The sequence below is a fragment of the Sinocyclocheilus grahami genome, unplaced genomic scaffold (assembly GCF_001515645.1).
Source record: "Sinocyclocheilus grahami isolate Dianchi unplaced genomic scaffold, SAMN03320097.WGS_v1.1 scaffold37.1, whole genome shotgun sequence".
NCBI classification, from domain to species: Eukaryota; Metazoa; Chordata; class Actinopteri; order Cypriniformes; family Cyprinidae; genus Sinocyclocheilus; species Sinocyclocheilus grahami.
In genome coordinates, this window is record NW_015505216.1 from 595,591 (window position 1) to 615,236 (window position 19,646).

Sequence of the window (19,646 nt, forward strand, 5' to 3'; positions counted from 1 at the left end):
GCGATTATTGCATCCAGCTGTCGCTGATCACAGCGTGAGTATAAGTAGGCAGCTGCTGCAGCTCATATTCAGCTTTTCGCTTCGGAGCTGACCAGTCTCATCATTCTGCTCCTGATCTTCTGCTTCAGTGAAACTACGAGTTCGATTACAAGCACGCTCTTAGGAAGCTCTCGTGCTGGTGGTACGGCGCTTCAGCGGCAGTGGTTCTTCCCGTGTCGAGTGGGTTGCACACATCAGGCTGCACTACCCCCGTTTGTGTTGCAGGCGGCCATCTCCCCTGTGCGCTTCAGCACACTAAAAGAGCAGTTCTAAAAGAGCATTCAAGGGTGGAACGTCTTTTTAAAGATGCCCTTCCATCCGTGCGATTCTGGATGCGGTCATTACCTGGCGCCGGGTGATGGTCACAATCGCTGTCTCTCGTGTCTGGGCATTAAGCACGCTGAGTTGGCTTTCGTGGATGAGTCATACTCCCATTGCGGGAAAATTACCGTCTCGGAGTTGCAGACCAGACTTAATTTCCTGCAAAGGGGCGGAGTGCCCGTGCTGCTGCCCAAATCTAGGGTTCCTCCTGGTGGCAGAAGGATGATCCGACGGTGCTTCCGCCCTCTGGTGCCGGATTCGAATCCGGAAAAGATGGCTATGCTTTCCCGGGCTGCCGAGAGCATCGGGCTCGAGTGGAAACCTACACCGTGTCCCGAACCCTCGAGTCTAGACGATTGGTTTCTCAGAGTGGCTCGCGCTGGTTCTCAGGGCCCCACTCCAGTTCCTTTCTTCCCGGAGGTGCGTGATGAGCTTACTGGGTCGTGGATGGCACCTTTCACTGCCAGAATCCGCCCCAGTGGTTCGTCCTCCCTCACCACCCTTGATGCAGCGCAGGGGTATACGGAAGTCCCTCCGGTGGAGCAGTCGGTTGCGATGCAATTGTGTCCAAATACCGCTGCCACCTGGTGGGGCAAGCCGTCGCTCCCCTCCTGGGCCTGTAGGTACTCGTCGGCCCTGACCGGCAGTGCTTATGCGGCCTGCGGAGAAGCTGCCTCTGCCCTACACGCCATGGCGTTGTTGCAGGTTCATCAGGCCAAGGCACTGAAGGACCTGCACGAGGGTGGTCACGACCCAGAAGTTCTCAAAGAACTCAAATTGGGATCTCGCTTAGAGAGACTAATCCACTTCGAGTGTAAACTAAATGAGCCAATGCACATTGGCATGCGATTATTGCATCCAGCTGTCGCTGATCACAGCGTGAGTATAAGTAGGCAGCTGCTGCAGCTCATATTCAGCTTTTCGCTTCGGAGCTGACCAGTCTCATCATTCTGCTCCTGATCTTCTGCTTCAGTGAAACTACGAGTTCGATTACAAGCACGCTCTTAGGAAGCTCTCGTGCTGGTGGTACGGCGCTTCAGCGGCAGTGGTTCTTCCCGTGTCGAGTGGGTTGCACACATCAGGCTGCACTACCCCCGTTTGTGTTGCAGGCGGCCATCTCCCCTGTGCGCTTCAGCACACTAAAAGAGCAGTTCTAAAAGAGCATTCACGGGTGGAACGTCTTTTTAAAGATGCCCTTCCATCCGTGCGTTTCTGGATGCGGTCATTACCTGGCGCCGGGTGATGGTCACAATCGCTGTCTCTCGTGTCTGGGCATTAAGCACGCTGAGTTGGCTTTCGTGGATGAGTCATACTCCCATTGCGGGAAAATTACCGTCTCGGAGTTGCAGACCAGACTTCATTTCCTGCAAAGGGGTGGAGTGCCCGTGCTGCTGCCCAAATCTAGGGTTCCTCCTGGTGGCAGAAGGATGATCCGACGGTGCTTCCGCCCTCTGGTGCCGGATTCGAATCCGGAAAAGATGGCTATGCTTTCCTGGGCTGCCGAGAGCATCGGGCTCGAGTGGAAACCTACACCGTGTCCCGAACCCTCGAGTCTAGACGATTGGTTTCTCAGAGTGGCTCGCGCTGGTTCTCAGGGCCCCACTCCAGTTCCTTTCTTCCCGGAGGTGCGTGATGAGCTTACTGGGTCGTGGATGGCACCTTTCACTGCCAGAATCCGCCCCAGTGGTTCGTCCTCCCTCACCACCCTTGATGCAGCGCAGGGGTATACGGAAGTCCCTCCGGTGGAGCAGTCGGTTGCGATGCAATTGTGTCCAAATACCGCTGCCACCTGGTGGGGCAAGCCGTCGCTCCCCTCCTGGGCCTGTAGGTACTCGTCGGCCCTGACCGGCAGTGCTTATGCGGCCTGCGGAGAAGCTGCCTCTGCCCTACACGCCATGGCGTTGTTGCAGGTTCATCAGGCCAAGGCACTGAAGGACCTGCACAAGGGTGGTCACGACCCAGAAGTTCTCAAAGAACTCCATACCGCTACTGACCTCACGCTACAAGCAACGAAGTTCACTGCGCGGTCTCTGGGCCGTGCAATGTCCACTATGGTGGTCCAGGAGCGCCATCTCTGGCTGTGTCTGGCCGACATGCGCGAGACGGACAAGACACGGTTCTTTAACGTTCCCGTGGCCCTGGCCGACATGCGCGAGACGGACAAGACACGATTCTTGAACGTCCCCGTGTCCCAGACTGGCCTGTTCGGTGACGCAGTGGAGAACTTCGCCCAGCAGTTCTCCGCTGCCCAGAAGCAGACTGAGGCCATCAGGCACATCCTGCGTGCAGCTGCTGCCTCCACCCAGCCGCCGGCGGCAGTACCTCAGCCTGCTCGTTGCCGAGGCCCCCGCTACCGCACAGCATATGCAGCAGCCTCCAGCAAAGCAGCGCCGTGGAGCCGGTCGCAGAGCAGCCGCCCGTCCAGGCCCCCGCCAAACCTGGCAGCAAGCTCAAGAGCAAGAGGCCCTGAGACGGGCGACCCAGAGATGGAAGGACCTGCTCTTTGGGAGATGGTGAACACACCACTCCCTCCTCCGGAAGAGGGCCGGGCGGAGAATCTTGTTTCTTTTTTTCCCCGCCACTGTCTTCACGGTCAGTGGTGCCCAAAAACTTGACAAAAGAGCAATTTCCTCTATCTCTGGGTCCCCAGAGAGGACAGGGAGCTGTGGACGGGCCAGTCTCGGATCACACTCACCCTCCTCTCTCGCCAATGAGCAGCTGTGGGCGGTTCGAGAGTGCGATCAAACTTACTACTCACGCACCCTCTGCCCAAACACAGGTGAGTGTTGCACACACGCTGACCCTGCTTCGGACCGGCAGCGAGACGCCTGGACGTTCATTGTGCCCAAAAAAGGCAGTGGGTTGAGACCAATCTTGGGTCTGCGAGTCTTGAACTGGGCCCTTCACAAGCTCCCGTTCAAGATGCTCATGCAGAAGCGCATCTTCAGGTGCATCCGTCCCCAAGATTGGTTTGCAGCGATCTACCTGAAGGACGCATACTTCCATGTGTCGATCCTTCCGTGCTACAGGCCATTCCTGCAGTTTGCGTTCGAAAGTCGGGCAAATCAGTACAAGGTCCTGTCCTTCGGGCTGTCCCTGTCGCCCCGTGTCTTCACTAAGGTTGCGGAGGCAGCCCTTGTTCTCCTGAGAGAAAAGGGCATTCGCATTCTCAACTACCTCGACGACTTAGTATGAAGTTGGACTCGGTCGAACAAACAGCACGCCTCACGCAGGAACGTGCCCAGTCGGTGTTGAACTGCTTGAATTCGTTCAAGAGCAGGAGGGCGGTCCCACTGAAACTGTTTCAGAGGCTCCTGGGGCATATGGCAGCTGCAGCGGCAGTCACGTCGCTGGGGCTGCTCCATATGAGACCGCTTCAGCACTGGCTCCATGGCTGAGTCCCAAGGTGGGTGTGGCAACGCCAAGTAACACCGGCCTGCCGCCAAACCTTCACCCCGTGGTCAGACCTGGCATTTCTCAGGGTAGAAGTGACCCTAGAACTGGTCTCCAGGCATGCTGTGGTTTACACGGATGCCTCAACCACAGGCTGGGGGGCCACGTTCTATGGGCTTGCAGTGTCTGGGGTTTGGACGGGCCCCCAACTGCACTGGCACATCAATTGCCTCTTTGTCTGCCATGAAGGCCGGCAGCATGGGAATGCCATCTCTAAGCAGAGGATGGCCCACTGGATAGTGGATGCCATCACCCTGGCTTACCAGGCACAGGGTGTGCCCTGCCCTTACAGGTTGCGAACTCACTCTACTAGAAGTGTTGCATCCTCCTGGGCACTGACTCGTGGCGCCTCGCTTACAGATATTTGTAGAGCTGCGGGCTGGGCGACCCCTAACACGTTCGTTAGATTCTATAGCCTTCGTGTGGAGCCGGTATCCTCCTGTGTTCTCACCTCAAATGGGTAGAAGCACTGAGAGGCCCCGGCTTCAAGTCGGCTTGCTAAAACCACTCCAGATAGTCCATATCGTAGACCCTGTCGAGCTCCTCCATCCCCTCAGCAGCCAGACATGGTGGAGCATCCGGCCGCCCACTGGATAGTGGATGCCATCACCCTGGCTTACCAGGCACAGGGTGTGCCCTGCCCTTACAGGTTGCGAACTCACTCTACTAGAAGTGTTGCATCCTCCTGGGCACTGACTCGTGGCGCCTCACTTACAGATATTTGTAGAGCTGCGGGCTGGGCGACCCTTAACACGTTCGTTAGATTCTATAGCCTTCGTGTGGAGCCGGTATCCTCCTGTGTTCTCACCTCAAATGGGTAGAAGCACTGAGAGGCCCCGGCTTCAAGTCGGCTTGCTAAAACCACTCCAGATAGTCCATATCGTAGACCCTGTCGAGCTCCTCCATCCCCTCGGCAGCCAGACATGGTGGAGCATCCGGCCCTCACTCAATGAATCTGTGAGAACCGGTAGAGGGCTGGGTTCCATATGTAGAGACCTAAGTGGATCCCATATGCGTAAAGTTCACGGTATAGCCTCAGAGCCCGTGTTTCCCCGGCAGACTTCCTGCTATTTTCCAAGAGGGTTACAATCACCTCTAATCTTCCGCATGCACCTAAACGGTTGTTCATATGTGTTAGTGCTTCCGAAACCTCTTTCGGGAAGGAGGGGGCTTCCGCAACGTCCCTGTTCCAAGTGGTTATCCAGTCTTACTGAGTGGGTAGTGCAATAGCAGCAGTAGCTGGTCTTCTTGTGGTAAGCCCTGCTCTGCGCCAAAAGGTAGGGGCGCAAGAGGCTTTAACAGGACACTGGAAGGGGCAGTAGCTATGGCCCTTTGGTAGGGATCCCAATTCGTCGGTCATCCGACGTGACGTTGAGACTGACCGACTGAAAGGGAACGTCTCGGTTTACATATGGTAACCCTCGTTCCCTGAAGGGCACCAGCTGCCTACTTATACTCACACTAAGATCAGCGACAGTTGGATGCAATAATCGCATGCCAGTGTGCATTGGCTCGTTTAGTTTACACTTGAAGTGGATTGGTCTCTCTAAGCGAGATCCCAATTCGTCAGTCATCTGACGTGACGTCTCCGTTCCCTCCTTCAGGGAACGAGGGTTACCATACGTAACAGAGATGTTTTCTTCCAACCTCACTAATAGACAATATTTTATTTCTATCAAGAAGTACAAATGCCCTCCAGCTTCCATACCTCAAGGTGTCCCCCAGGTGTTTTGGTTCTTGGTCCTCTCCTTTTCATAATCTATAAGATTGTTTGTATCATTAGTTGTCATGGTCACTTTTAGCACTGTTACGCTACACGGATACACTACTTGGATACACTGACATCTTTCAGTTTTGTTCTCTAACATTGAGTATGCATTATGCAAATATTCAGCTAAACTGTAATTGAAACAATGCTTATAAAACAAATATCATGATTTTAACTCTCTCCAAACTCTCCAAAACAATCATGAATCTGAGCATCAGATTTGGCTTGTCTCTTTATTTTGAAGCCCACACACACACACACACACACACACACACAAAAGCATCTTCACCAAATCACACATCTCTACCCCAAAGCTCAAAACATTGTTTCATCCAAAAGATGGAGAATTTCACTTGCTGTATTTGACCTACTGCATCCCTACATCCCTGCATTTCTGTTCATTCATCATTCCTCATTGCATTCGGTTTGATTTCTGTCAGACTATGTTTGGAAATCTCTGTAATGGCATCTAAACTCTGAAAAGTGATTTTCACTAAATAATTTCCACTCCTCGTTTCTGGCTGCCTCTTTCCTTTGTCTCTGTCTCTCTTTTTTCCTTTCTCTTGGCTGTCTTGTTTAGTAGTTTGTGACTTGATGATTGATTGATTGTACATTGATTGTAGCAACCTTACTCATTCATATGGACATTATTGGAGCTGCCTTGTGTCCTGCTGTATGTTCATTGCAATTTGGAAGTCACACTAGTAATGTGTGTAGAAGTAAATGTAGTTGTCAATCCCAAATACTGACTTTGTTTCAGAGCAAACATGCCTACTTTTTATGTAAATTAGACTTAATGTAGATTGCACCTGTGAAGTACAATTAATTTTGATCACAAAACTCCTAAATATTTGGGTACATTTTTTTGTTAATTTTTTGTTTTCATTCAAATGAGGGAGAAGAGCATTATGACTAGGTATATGTACAGGCCTGTGGTGTAGTTGAGTGCACTTTCTGCATTTTAAATCACTTTCTGATTCAGATTTTTGGGTCGCAGTGGTGGAGTGATGCCCAGTAAAGTATCTCAGATTGTGGTAGTCTGCTGCATCCTCAACAACTTATCACTCACCAATCCACATGGTGGGGTTTTGTGGCGTGACAATTGCATTAAGCACAGATGCTGTATTTGATTTGTTCATAAAACCACTCATATATTTGATGAGTTGAGGGTTGCAGTAATTGTAGTACGGGATTGCATCTTTTCCTGCAAAATTGCATTATATGTTTGAAATGGCATTTTATTTTTTAATTGTAATATGGCTGTGTGGAGCCATCACACCTTAGGTGGAGGCCTATGCTGCGTTCACATGGTTGTAGAATACAGTTAAATTCTATTTTATAGTGTTAAACATGGCCACTTTACTTATTCATTTTACATTTCCAAGACTCCCATGTTGAGAATGACATTTTCTTAGTGACCCTGTTCTCAGTGAATGGAAACACAGTAGAGGTTCTCTGTCACTTCATACTGTGTGATAGACATTCTGCACTGCACACACATTGTTTGCATTATGTGTGGATTTTTAATGTGGGGTTTTAGTAATTCACAGAGATGAAGATATGAGCTATTTGTCATCCAGTTTTTTTAGATATATGTCGTCACTGCAATATGGCTGTGTGGAGCCATCACACCTTAGGTGGAGGCCTATGCTGCGTTCACATGGTTGTAGAATACAGTTAAATTCTATTTTATAGTGTTAAACATGGCCACTTATTCATTTTACATTTCCAAGACTCCCATGTTGAGAATGACATTTTCTTAGTGACCCTGTTCTCAGTGAATGGAAACACAGTAGAGGTTCTCTGTCACTTCATACTGTGTGATAGACATTCTGCACTGCACACACATTGTTTGCATTATGTGTGGATTTTTAATGTGGGGTTTTAGTAATTCACAGAGATGAAGATATGAGCTATTTGTCATCCAGTTTTTTTAGATATATGTTGTCACTGTGTTTCCTTTTATTTATGGTTGGTAACTTAAATACTGTTACTTTTGTGAAAATCAGTATTTGTGACTAATTTTGTTAGTCACAAAGACTGATTATGTGAATGTAGCCTTACACCCTTTTGTAAATCGGGCACGTTCGTTGAGGTGATGTGACTCATTGGCCTGAGGCTTTGGTACGTCAAATCAAACCTTACGAAAAGATTTTGGTGACAAGTTTATGATAAGCTTCTTTTTTTTCCTGTTGTCATGTTGAATGGGAAGCTCATCTACTGTAAAACTATACAGGCTCACATTGCCACATGTATCAATGGCTCTTTCTTTTGGAGTGATTCTAACTGTTCACGGGTGCGGAAAAGTAATCAAACTGGCCAGATTTAATCTGAAACGTAAGTCATTAGAGATATATAAGCATCATTTTTCAGCAAGTATCCCTTCACATATTGAGGAGATGTTCAGTTTACAATCAGTCACCTTTATAAATGGACCGGTGAGAATGATAGCCTTTTCTGTTCATTTGTCTGATGATTGTGGATGTACTGATGCGGAGATATTTCTATACCTTAGCCTCTCATTTACTTTTTTAAAAACAAACTGCATGTAATTCTCTCGAGAGATATAAAGGACATTTTTCTTAAGAGTTCGCTTCTCACAGACCTAGTTTCCACCAGTCATTTGTAAAAGTACTGTTAATGCAAAACAAAATGTCCTCTAAGAGAAAGTGAGAAAGAGATACCAGTGTATAAAACACACATATGTTATCAGTAGATGAATGTTGGTCATATAGAAAATGCTTGAAAATGGTAGAACTCTCATAACATGCTCATACAGTTATCCAGGTGGTAGAGGCATCTCATTCGCTTGAGTAATCATTAGGACTTGCATGACTTATAATAGTTGACTTGTCATCCAGAAAATTAATCATTCATCATGTATAGAACATGCAACTGAAATCTTGTGATCACGACTTGTTGAAGAAGAAAATATCTGCAGCGCAACCTCTAGTATGCATTATTGTTGGTTTATCTTCACATTTGTTTGTTATGTGTAATAGACAGTTTGTATCAAAGCGACTGACAGTATACTGCAAAAATCAAGTTACTGGAAAACACCAGGACAAGCTGCTGATAATTCACAGCACATGTTAAGGCCTTAATCATCCAATGACTGTATTGTGTTGTAGATGTTGGTGACGACTCCAGAGAAATGGGATGTGGTGACAAGGAAGAGTGTGGGGGACGTGGCTTTGTCTCAGATCGTCCGCCTGCTCATCCTGGATGAAGTTCATCTTCTTCATGAGGATAGAGGGCCTGTTCTGGAGAGCCTGGTGGCCCGGACTTTGCGTCAGGTAACACATTCTGATACAGCTCTCACTGTGGGATGATTTGATAAAGTACATTGTTCTAAAATTTTTGCATCTATTAATTTTGTTGATATGATACATTACCATTCTTTTTTTTTCAATTTAATTAATGCTTTTATTCAGGAGGGATGCATTAAATTGTTCAAAATTAACAGTAGTCTTTTATAGTCTCATTTTTAGCAAATAAATGCAGCCTCGTTGAGCATAAGACTTTAAAAAACATTTTACCTACTCCAAAATTTTGAGTAGTAATGTATATTCATAATATTTTTAGCTATAGCAGGAAAGTTGTACTGTGTTATAGGGCTGCACGATAAATCGAAATGGAATCGAGATCACGATTCGACAGAAGTCAAGTCAAGTCACCTTTATTTATACAGCGCTTTTAACAATACAGATTGTGTCAAAGCAACTGAACAGCATTAATTAGGAAAATAGTGTGTCAATAATGCAAAATGACAATAGTAAACACTCATTTTTCAGTTAAAGACAGTTCATCATTGAATCCAGTGATGTCATCATCCAGCTCAGTTCAGTTTAAATAGTATCTGTGCAATCAAGTCAACGATATCGCTGGAAATGAAGTGTCTCCAACTAAGCAAGCCAGAGGCCACAGTGGCAAGGAACCAAAACTCCATCGGTGACAGAATGGAGAAAAAACCTTGGGAGAAACCAGGCTCAGTCGGGGGGCCAGTTCTCCTCCGGCCAGACAAAACCAGCAGTTCAACTCCAGGCTGCAGCAAAGTCACATTATGCAGATGACTCATCTGGTTCCTGTGGTCTTGTCCCGGTGGTCGTCTGAGACAAGGTAGCTGCGATTGTCATGCGTAACTTTCAGTGAAGCACGGTTCTGTGATCAGCAGTAAATCTCCATCCAAAGGCCAGAGGGCACTCTCACGCTGAAACTTCAAATACGCCTCGCAGAAGAAACACAGAAAATGCTATCGCTGCAGCTGAATAAACAGAAGATTCAACTGCTTTCATTGATTCAACGTGAATAATAAACACACGACTACGGCAATATACGGTTTATCTGAGTTCTTATTATTATAATTTTCATTAAAATTAAAATAAAGTATATTTATTTTATCACTGCTTAAATACTATGAAATATGTTGCGTGCCTTATTCTGTGTAAGAAGCCACATCATCTCACAGAAGGATTTATTTCAAACACTCGATAAAATATGTTATTAAATGTGGTATTTTCACATGCTTTCAGATGGAGCAGCATTTACTACACAGAGCCGTAGTTCACTGAGAAGCTATGCAAACAGCTGTCATTATCGCAAACGATTTCTTCGATTTCATAATTGCGCAATAAAATCATCTGCAATTTTTTTTTTGCGTAACTTGTCAGTGATCTAAGGCTATGTGTAGTAAATTCTGCTCCATCTGAAAGCACGTGATGATGATTTCCTGCTGACGTTGTGCTTTTTTAGCTGAAACTGTATTTGTAACTGTCCAAGGGCAATCCATTTCATTTTCCCACTTTAAAGGTTGTGCAAGTCACTCATGATAATGGCAATATGGACACTCACAAGAATATTTTAGCATTTTCTTTCCAAGTGAAACATTAATATTGATTCAGTGCTACTGGAATTTGACTGAGAGGCAGGCCTGCAATTAAAATGAGTTGAACAGTTTCTAATATTTATGTTTGTTTTTGTGATTTAGGTGGCTTTTTATAGATTATAGATATGGCTTACATATCTGTATATGACAGAAAACAAATGAGAGTGTGTTGCTCTTTTTCTTTTTTTTCTTCTTTTCAATATTGTACTGTTAATTAATATTCCCTAATTAGTTTGTATGTAATTCAATCCACATGTCTCTGGTGAATGAAATGTATAAATTTCATGTTCTTCCTATTTTACTATCTCAATATTGGTTATTACAGAAGCATAAAGTTAATTTTAGGCTTTATTAGCTCCAGAAGAGTGTGTATTGTGTAGCGATGCTCCAATCCACCTTTTTCACCTCCGATACCGATTCCGATTCCGATACCGATACCTAGGGTTCAGTATTGGCCGATACCGATCCGATACCAGTTAAGTTTTTTTTTCTTTCTTTTTTTCACTTAAATAAATGTAGAATGTATATATCTCTGTGTGTGGAACTGATAATCATTATTTCAATCTACTAAATACAGACTACTTCATTATAAAGAAAAATAAACAAATATGAAATATATGTGTATATATATATATATATGCTTGTATAAATATATGTATATTCATAATCTATGACAAAAATATATCATAAACTATGTTAGTGGATAATTTGACAGCAAAAGTTATTCTACAAAAATCAGTGCACAGTAATTTTAGAAATCCAAACAATATTATAACAAAATAACAATATAACAAAAAAGTGAAAAAAATATTTTTTGGGGAACAAATAAGTGTTGCACTAAATATGGTAAAATGTTACACATTGCTATTTGTATTATAAAATCCATTAATGAAAAACATTAATGAATGTATGTGTATATATAAGTATATACTATAAAATTAAAACACATTTCTTTTAAACGTATTGCATATTTTTCAATAAGGCAACAACATATGATAGATTCGGACAAAACAAATACAGTGCGGCACGAGGCGCTTACAATGTGCGCATCCGGTGTGCAGAATGATGCGCTTGAAGCAACACGGAGTCACAGCACGCAGCGCTTTGCATTAAAAAGTGCAAAGCACAAAGGGAAGAGAAATTGATGCATAGTGTATTATATCTGTGCAACAGTTATTGAGCCTTTCTTTTAACAGTTTTAAATTTCAGTTACTGTGCACGTTAAAAACTATTTATAGTATTTTCTACGCCCGTGTTTTGTTCTCACAGACACCCGGAAGCAAGTAACAAAACAACATTAAACTCTGGCTAGAAGATAAAGTTATTTTTGCAAAATAGACATTTATTTACAAATCAAGTATAATAATGGGAACACAGAATGATCTTGGAGAGAGCTTTACCGAGCTGACTGTCGTAACCGAATGAGACCAGGATTTAAAGGCTGAACGAATGACTGACAGCCACAGCAGAGAAAAGAGTTTGTGTGAACTTTAATGTAAGGACTTAAATATTCATATGTAGCTCACAATAAAGGTGGTAAACCTTAAAAGGATAAAAGGATACGGTTTCTACGTGTATTTACACTTTGATTTGAACAAAAACAGCGCATCCGTGCAGTGCGGCTGACACAGAAGAGCGTATTCTGCTTGCGTCCAGCGGATATTCTCTAAAATGGTGCTACGTTGATGCGGAGAGACACAGAGGAGACGAATTGTTGAATAAAGTCGTTATTTTTGTTTTCTTCGCGTATAAAATGTATTCTCGTCGCTACATAACGTTACGGTTGAACCACTGATGGCAGATGGACTATTCTGACGATGTCTTTCATACTTTTCTGGACCTTGACAGTGTAATTTACTAGGCAGTCAATGGGACAGTCACAAGCCTCCCGTAAATTTGATAAGTAACACAGAATAATACGCACAATCTCGGATATGGATCGGCCCTCTCTGACTGATACCCCATCCGACAAAAAATGGCAGTATCGAAGCCGAGACCATATATGAATATCGGATCAGCGCATCCCTAGTATTGTGCATGCGCAGAGGCAAATCAAAATATATGCAAGGTGACATTGTCCAATCTGGCCCTCGACCTAAACTAAGTTTGACACATCTATGTTAAAAGCTCATGGTGTGCAGAAAGAAACTTGAACATGTTTTTTTTTGTCTGCAATACAGTAAAAGAATAGTAGTATTGTCTTTTCTGCTAGAGATTTAGTATTAAATACCAGGGGTGTAGCGATTCACTCGTTTTCACGATGCATCGATTACAAACCCTGACGATGCAATGCATCGATCTTGAAACATGGATTTTTGAATCGTGGATTTCGGACAGTAATCGATTTAAAACGTTAAGAATCGAATGGATCGCGATTTCTATAGCGATTCAATGCTTTCAAAATATATAGGTACACATTAAATTACTCCAAGCAGGAATTAATGGAGACCTTGAACGGTGTTCGTGCCTCGCATCTCTCCTTCACGCGCTGCACTATTTACAGGAGTCACAGGATTGCGCTCATGCTCCATTCGTCTCACTGACACATTTTTTGAGCAGCTGATGTGTGATCTCTCCTTAGTACTCGTGGCCAGTAATGCTAAAGTGAAGTAGTTTTGCTTTTCTGTAGTTTTTAATGGCTCTCGGTCATACCGACAACGTCATTACCTGAGCAGTCGAAGGCTGCACATTTATTGCATGGACGGAGCAAAAATGTAAGTGTCTAAAGCATACGCGCACAGTTCCATTTAATGATACATTTAAATGAACAATGTCCTTCAACCGAATGTACGAAGGAAACTGTTAAAATAACCACAGCATTAACAACATTGAAATAAGAGCGCAAGGTTTGTCTGATAATCAGATGCATGAAAGTAGCATTTGTTGCTATAGCAAACAGATTTCGGGAGTGTTTTCTTACAGAATAGTCCATCATTCGCCGATGGAGTGGAAAAGTTAAATAGGCTACTGTAGCATTTTATTTTATGAAAATTAGATAAAGAAGTTTTCTCACTGAAAGAGAAGTGATCTTGCGCTCATAAACGTGCCAGGCTATATCTGTAGCTAAACTGTATAAAAGCAGAATGAACTGAAACGTTAAGATAATAAACACAATTAATAAATACAATTTATGAATGATGCAGTGCTAATTGACATATAATTTATTACAGTAGCCTAAAAAAAAACTATAAAGTTTTTTTTCCCCTTATTCTGTGCAGAAAATTGACATAATTGTTTGTAGTATATAAAACTATCATAAAATTGCCATTAGGAAAAATTATAGATTACAAATGATTAGGGATGTAACGATCAACCGCGAGCCGGTTGAAAATCGATTCAAATATGTGACGATTCAAATCGGTTGAGATGCTAAACAAATCGTGATTAATTTAGGTGTAGGAGTTTATATGAATGTCTGAGGGGAACTTACTGTCTTTAGAAAAGTTTAGATATTTTTTTCTTTCCTCTTGCCTCTGTATAATGCATATTGAAGTTTTTAAGTGCAGCGCTGCTTTGCTTACAGCGGAAACCAAGGAAACGCTTTAGATTAAAAACTGCTCATGTTGCATGTATGCAGCATCTTTGTTTGGATCATGATTAAAATGCAGTGGTTGCCTCTAATTGTAAATGCTAAGAGCACAGACAAAGCCTTAGTATGTTTATATGAAGAGATTTATTTTATTTGTGTTACTTATTTATTTGATTTGGGGCTTGTTTTAAAATTTCAATGTAGTTTTCTTATTTACTTTTACATTATATAAAAATTTTGTCATTTAGCAGACGCTTTTGTCCAAAGCAACTTACAAATGGGGACAATAGAAGTAATCAAAACCAACAAAAGAGCAATAATATGCAAGAGCAATATTAGTATATTTTATAGTGTTATATTTCAATTTCATAAAGAAATGTACAGCATTTTGTCCAAGCAATAATAAAAGGACACATTTAATTTATCATTTGTCTTAAATCTCATTTAGTTAAAATAAATAAATAATCGTGAATCGAATCGAACCATGAAATCAAAATCGTGAATCGAATCGTGAGTTGAGTGAATCGTTACATCCCTACAAATGATTGATTATTGTCAAGAAGTGACTATAAATCTGCGGAAGCATTTGATATCACGCACAAGGCGCCATGATTTCTGCAATGAATGAATGAATGAATGTCGGATGGTGCGGCGGACTTTTTTGTTTACTACACACATACTAAAGCATGGATGACGCTCGCGGTGTTTTCAGCTTCTGCCGTCTCAAAAAATCGCTCTTGAATCGAATCGAAAACCTATGAATCGTGAATCGAATCGATTTGCTGTCTACCCAAAGATTCACAGCCCTATTAAGTACTTAATAAATACAGGTTCATTCTCATTCGTGGTCCAGTTCCTAGGTAATTTCCTCCTCCAGTGGTTGCATGTGTGTGTGATTGATAGGACCCCGCTGATGATGATTGACAGCCGCCCTTACTAGAATCACTCTGGCCATTTGGGATATTAGTGTGATTATGCAAATCCTGACAGCTGGAGAAACGACAGCCCACATTACTGGGTGTCCAATATCCATGTTCCGTTCTGACGAGCCGCAGTCAGGTGTCAATCACACGCAGGAATTTACAGAATAAGCTCAAGCAATGCTCATGTCTACTCTGTGACAAACTACACAGCTAAACTACCACGGTACTTTTGCCCTTCAAGACTCTTTCATAGGGCAAAGTGTCAGAAAATGCAGCTTTCTCATTTACAATGCATATTTCTTCGTTAGGCGAGTTTTACTTTGAGGTCTGGAGCTGAGAGAAGCTTTCAGTAGGACTGAGTGGCGAGTGAGTGAAAGGAAATGACTTCAAGTAAGACTGCTGTTTACTGTGTCCACACTCTATTCGTTTGAAGTGCTAACTGATACCAGTTCAGCGAGGCTGTGTGTGCTCCAAACGGAGCTTATTATCGTTCAAGATCATACCGCACACTAGATTTTCAATGTCAGATTTAGTTTCTTTGGCTATAAGGAATGCAATCTTTGCACTTCATTTCAATTTTAAGAGCTAAAAGATAACAAGCTGTTACTTTGGCGTATGTCATGGTGACACATCAAGCAGCAGTTAGCTGTAGTGATTTAGAATATTCAGTCCTCTTGGCACCAACATTTTTGCTGCATTAAAGATGTTCTGCTTTCAGGTGCTTCTGAAGAAATTTTAGTTTCTTGCTTACAAACTAGATGTTTATCTCTTACAACCTCTAATTCTGATGTGTTAGTCACTACAGAGAAATGCCTATGGCTAATACTCTGAAAAAGGAAAGAATTGTACTCATTTGTTAAATATTTATATAGATTATGGGGGTAACAATTGACAAATTTTCTTGATGCATCAATTATAAATGCTGCCAATGCATATGCATTGATCTTAAAGCACATTTTGAATTGAATTGTGAATCATTTGATTGTTTGAATTGTGAATCGTCAAATAATAATGATTTGGTCATTTAAAAATGAATAGATTTTTCATAATTTGCAGTATTTAAACATTAAAATAGTTGAGATGTTGTCAGGCCATATGTCAGTAAAAACGACTTTTCCTGTCCTGTCAGCCATTATATGTGTTCTTGTATTATGCGCTCTTCAATTACATGCACAAATACAGTGGTACGCGCTGTATATAATGCCATATTAAAGCACAAATGAAACTACAAGCACAAAATATCATAGTCATGTTGTCATGAAGTTACCAAAAAGGCGATTAAAGTTGCCTTAAAACTGTCCATGCATGTAAGTATTTGTTGTATGAGCCACATTTAAGAACATGTCTCTGAAATGCAGTGGTTTTCAAAACTGTCCTGGAGCAGCCCAGCACTGTCTCCCTCATCTAACACACCAGATTCAACTCCTCAGCTCATTAGTAGAGACTTTAATACCTGAAGTGAGGCAGAAAAACTGAAGAGTTGTGTGAAAATATTATGCGTGTCAGATCCGCGTTATCTTCAGCAGCCGCAGCTCTTAAAGCAGCCAAAATAACCTAATAACCCAGCTGCTGTGATGTGTGTTAATCAAAGAACAAACAATAGAAAAAAGAGGAAATCAATCACTTTTGCAGCTTTCAGGATTCATCTAGCCTATATTTAATTTAGAATTTAGTGTTTGATAACTTTATTCAATTTCTGTATATTTCCTACTTGCTGAAGGGTACAGGTAGCTAAATATGAAATTTATTATAATGGGTTTATGTGAAATTTGTTTTAAGTTAACTTAAATTATAAGGGTTTTTTTTGATAGCTCTCAACTATACTGTAATGTTGAATGGCTATAGTTAAATATTAGGGGGAAAAAACAATTTCATAGAGACATCAGTAGTATTGGTATCAGTGATACTCGCCTTCAGTCAATTAGTGTTTTTTAATTTTTTTTTATCAATTGACAGCACTATCGAAGACACATGGATAGTGAATCTGATAGATTTACTGTCTGCATATATTAGCAGTGTGAATCTTTGGGTTTACAGCGAATTGATTCATATGTCTTCGATTTAATTCAAGATTTAACCTATTTATTTTTTTAGTTCTGACATGGTGACTGGAGGAAATCAATCACTTTTGCAGCTTTCAGGATTCATCTAGCCTATATTTAATTTAGAATTTAGTGTTTGATAACTTTATTCAATTTCTGTATATTTCCTACTTGCTGAAGGGTACAGGTAGCTAAATATGAAATTTATTATAATGGGTTTATGTGAAATTTGTTTTAAGTTAACTTAAATTATAAGTGATAGCTCTCAACTATACTGTAATGTTGAATGGCTATAGTTAAATATTAGGGGGAAAAAACAATTTCATAGAGACATCAGTAGTATTGGTATCACTCGCCTTCAGTCAATTAGTGTTTTTTAATTTTTTTTTATCAATTGACAGCACTATCGAAGACACATGGATAGTGAATCTGATAGATTTACTGTCTGCATATATTAGCAGTGTGAATCTTTGGGTTTACAGCGAATTGATTCATATGTCTTCGATTTAATTCAAGATTTAACCTATTTATTTTTTTAGTTCTGACATGGTGACTGGTTAATAAAGTCAATTCCAGAAACAATAGTCAACTTGCATACCCTGTTGATAACAAAATTCAGCGAACAGAAAACTGAAGCATACTTTTGACTTAACAAGTAAGGAACAGCATTGATTTAAACCTGTGCGCTCCTGGAAGTTGCAAAAAGCCAGTCTGAATGGAACTGGTGATTTCCCCCAGCTCTTACCGTTTGTACGCTTTTAATGCTTTTTGCATCAGATGGTCACTGAAAAGATTGTCTGTGGGTGTGTCGTCAAAAACTCTAAAAATCAATACAAGCAATCAGCTTGATTCCTGCAGTTGAAGATAGCTGGTATGTTTTGTCCCATATTCAGTGGCTCTGTTAATCATTATGTCATTATGAAAGTAATGAAGATGTTACTGCTCTAGTTAGACCGAGACTTACATCAACTACAGCATAAGAAATCAAGCTGGCATGAAATTCAGCAAACTGTCAAGCAAATTGGCTGTCATTTAGACCAGTGTTTCTCAACACTGTTCCTGGAGGCACACCAACAGTTCACATTTTCAAACTCTTTCTAATCAAACACACCTGATTCAACTCAACTCATTAGTAAAGGCCTAAAGACCTGAAATGGATGGGTCAGATAAGAGGGATATTCAAAAAGTGTACTCTTGGTGTGCCTCCAGGAACAGGTTTGGACACTTAAATACAACCCAGCGAACAGAAAGAAAAAATGATCACTCTAAAAAACAACTATCTTGCTGTAAAAGACTAAAACTCCAGAACTTTGTTGGACACAGTTAGGAAATTAGAGAATTTAGAACACCTTTATTTCTGTGTCAACACAATGTTTATGGTTTATCATCACCCTAAATGATCACCCATCCTTTCTGCTGCCTGTCACTGAGTCTCTGCCACTAAAGGAGCTCTGAAGTCTGAATTTCACCAAACCTGATGGTCTTGACCCATTTTCCTCAAGGTCACTGCATTCACCATTTCAGTATTTTCAGTAGCCAGGCACTCTGTAATGTCCACGGCATAGAAAACAGTAACCATCCAGCCCTTATATTAACACCCTATCATAACCCTAATATATCCAGAGTGAAAGAGAAGCATGTTAACTAACTGATGACTGTTCCTGATGTCCAGGGAATATCCATGTTTTTTTTCATTGAGCTCAGTGTCCTATAAATAAAACATATGCTATAGCAACCTTTGTCTGTCAACAACGGTATTCCCCTGGGCTCAGGCTTAGGACCTATTCTGTTTGGCCACCTACACAATGGAATGTTTTGAGTCACCATAGTAACATTTTAGTTAAGAAGAAAAATTGGAACAGTTTAACCTAGGTGCTGTATGTATCTGGACTTTTTTATATCTGTATTAACAAATAAAATGTATAATATTAATACAATAATTGATATGGAGACAACAGATTTGACACAAAGCTTCCACAACAGTTATTTTTAACCTCCGTATTGTTTTGAATAGTTGTTAGATTTTTTTACATTGTAAATTGTGTTAATGTTCATATAGCAGCCACATACAAAATGGTTAAGTTTGAAATATAGTGAGGTGTGCACAATATATATATATATATATGTAGAGCCAAAAGTCAACACAATTTGAAGGTATTCCTGTCTTTAGGAGACTTTGAATTATTGATCTCTGCACAGTAAGCAAGATCGTGGCCTGTGGAAGTAGCAAAATGAGGGGCATCATTAATAAAAGATGGTGGAGGAGATGGAAAACTCTTCAGGAAGAAAAACAAAAACAAGGTTGATATATTATGGTTGGTGAATCTTCTAGCATCGATTATGTAATTCGTGTTTTTGCCATTTTTGTTTAGACTTAGTCAAATGCTTAGCGTTTTTACATCAAAAAGTTAGTAAAGATTACATTGCTTATTTTAGCTGGGCTGTCAGCCTTAGTGCAGCCTAAAGATAGCACACTCGCACACCCTTGGGAACCAGAATTGATTATGGGATTGTTAAATTATGATTATTTCATATCTCTTCTCACAGGCAAGTACAGGCATATTTAAGCGGAGTTTAATGTGAAGGGTCATTTCCAAGCTCTTTGCGTTGACTGTATCTGAGGGTGCTATTGGTGTATTAGATGGGGGGGGGGGGGGGGGCTTTTTTGAACCTTTCGCCTTTGCTG

The 19,646-nt window shown here is 41.7% G+C and overlaps 1 protein-coding gene across 1 annotated transcript in view; it reads left to right on the plus strand.

Moving 5' to 3' along the window:
- The window catches only part of ascc3 (activating signal cointegrator 1 complex subunit 3), a 160,358-nt gene that overhangs the window by 43,742 nt on the left and 96,970 nt on the right, over window positions 1-19,646 (plus strand). The window contains exon 4 of the mRNA XM_016267399.1: window positions 8,713-8,877. Coding sequence (XP_016122885.1) covers window positions 8,713-8,877 — 165 coding nt within the window. The remainder of the gene's footprint in view (window positions 1-8,712; window positions 8,878-19,646) is intronic.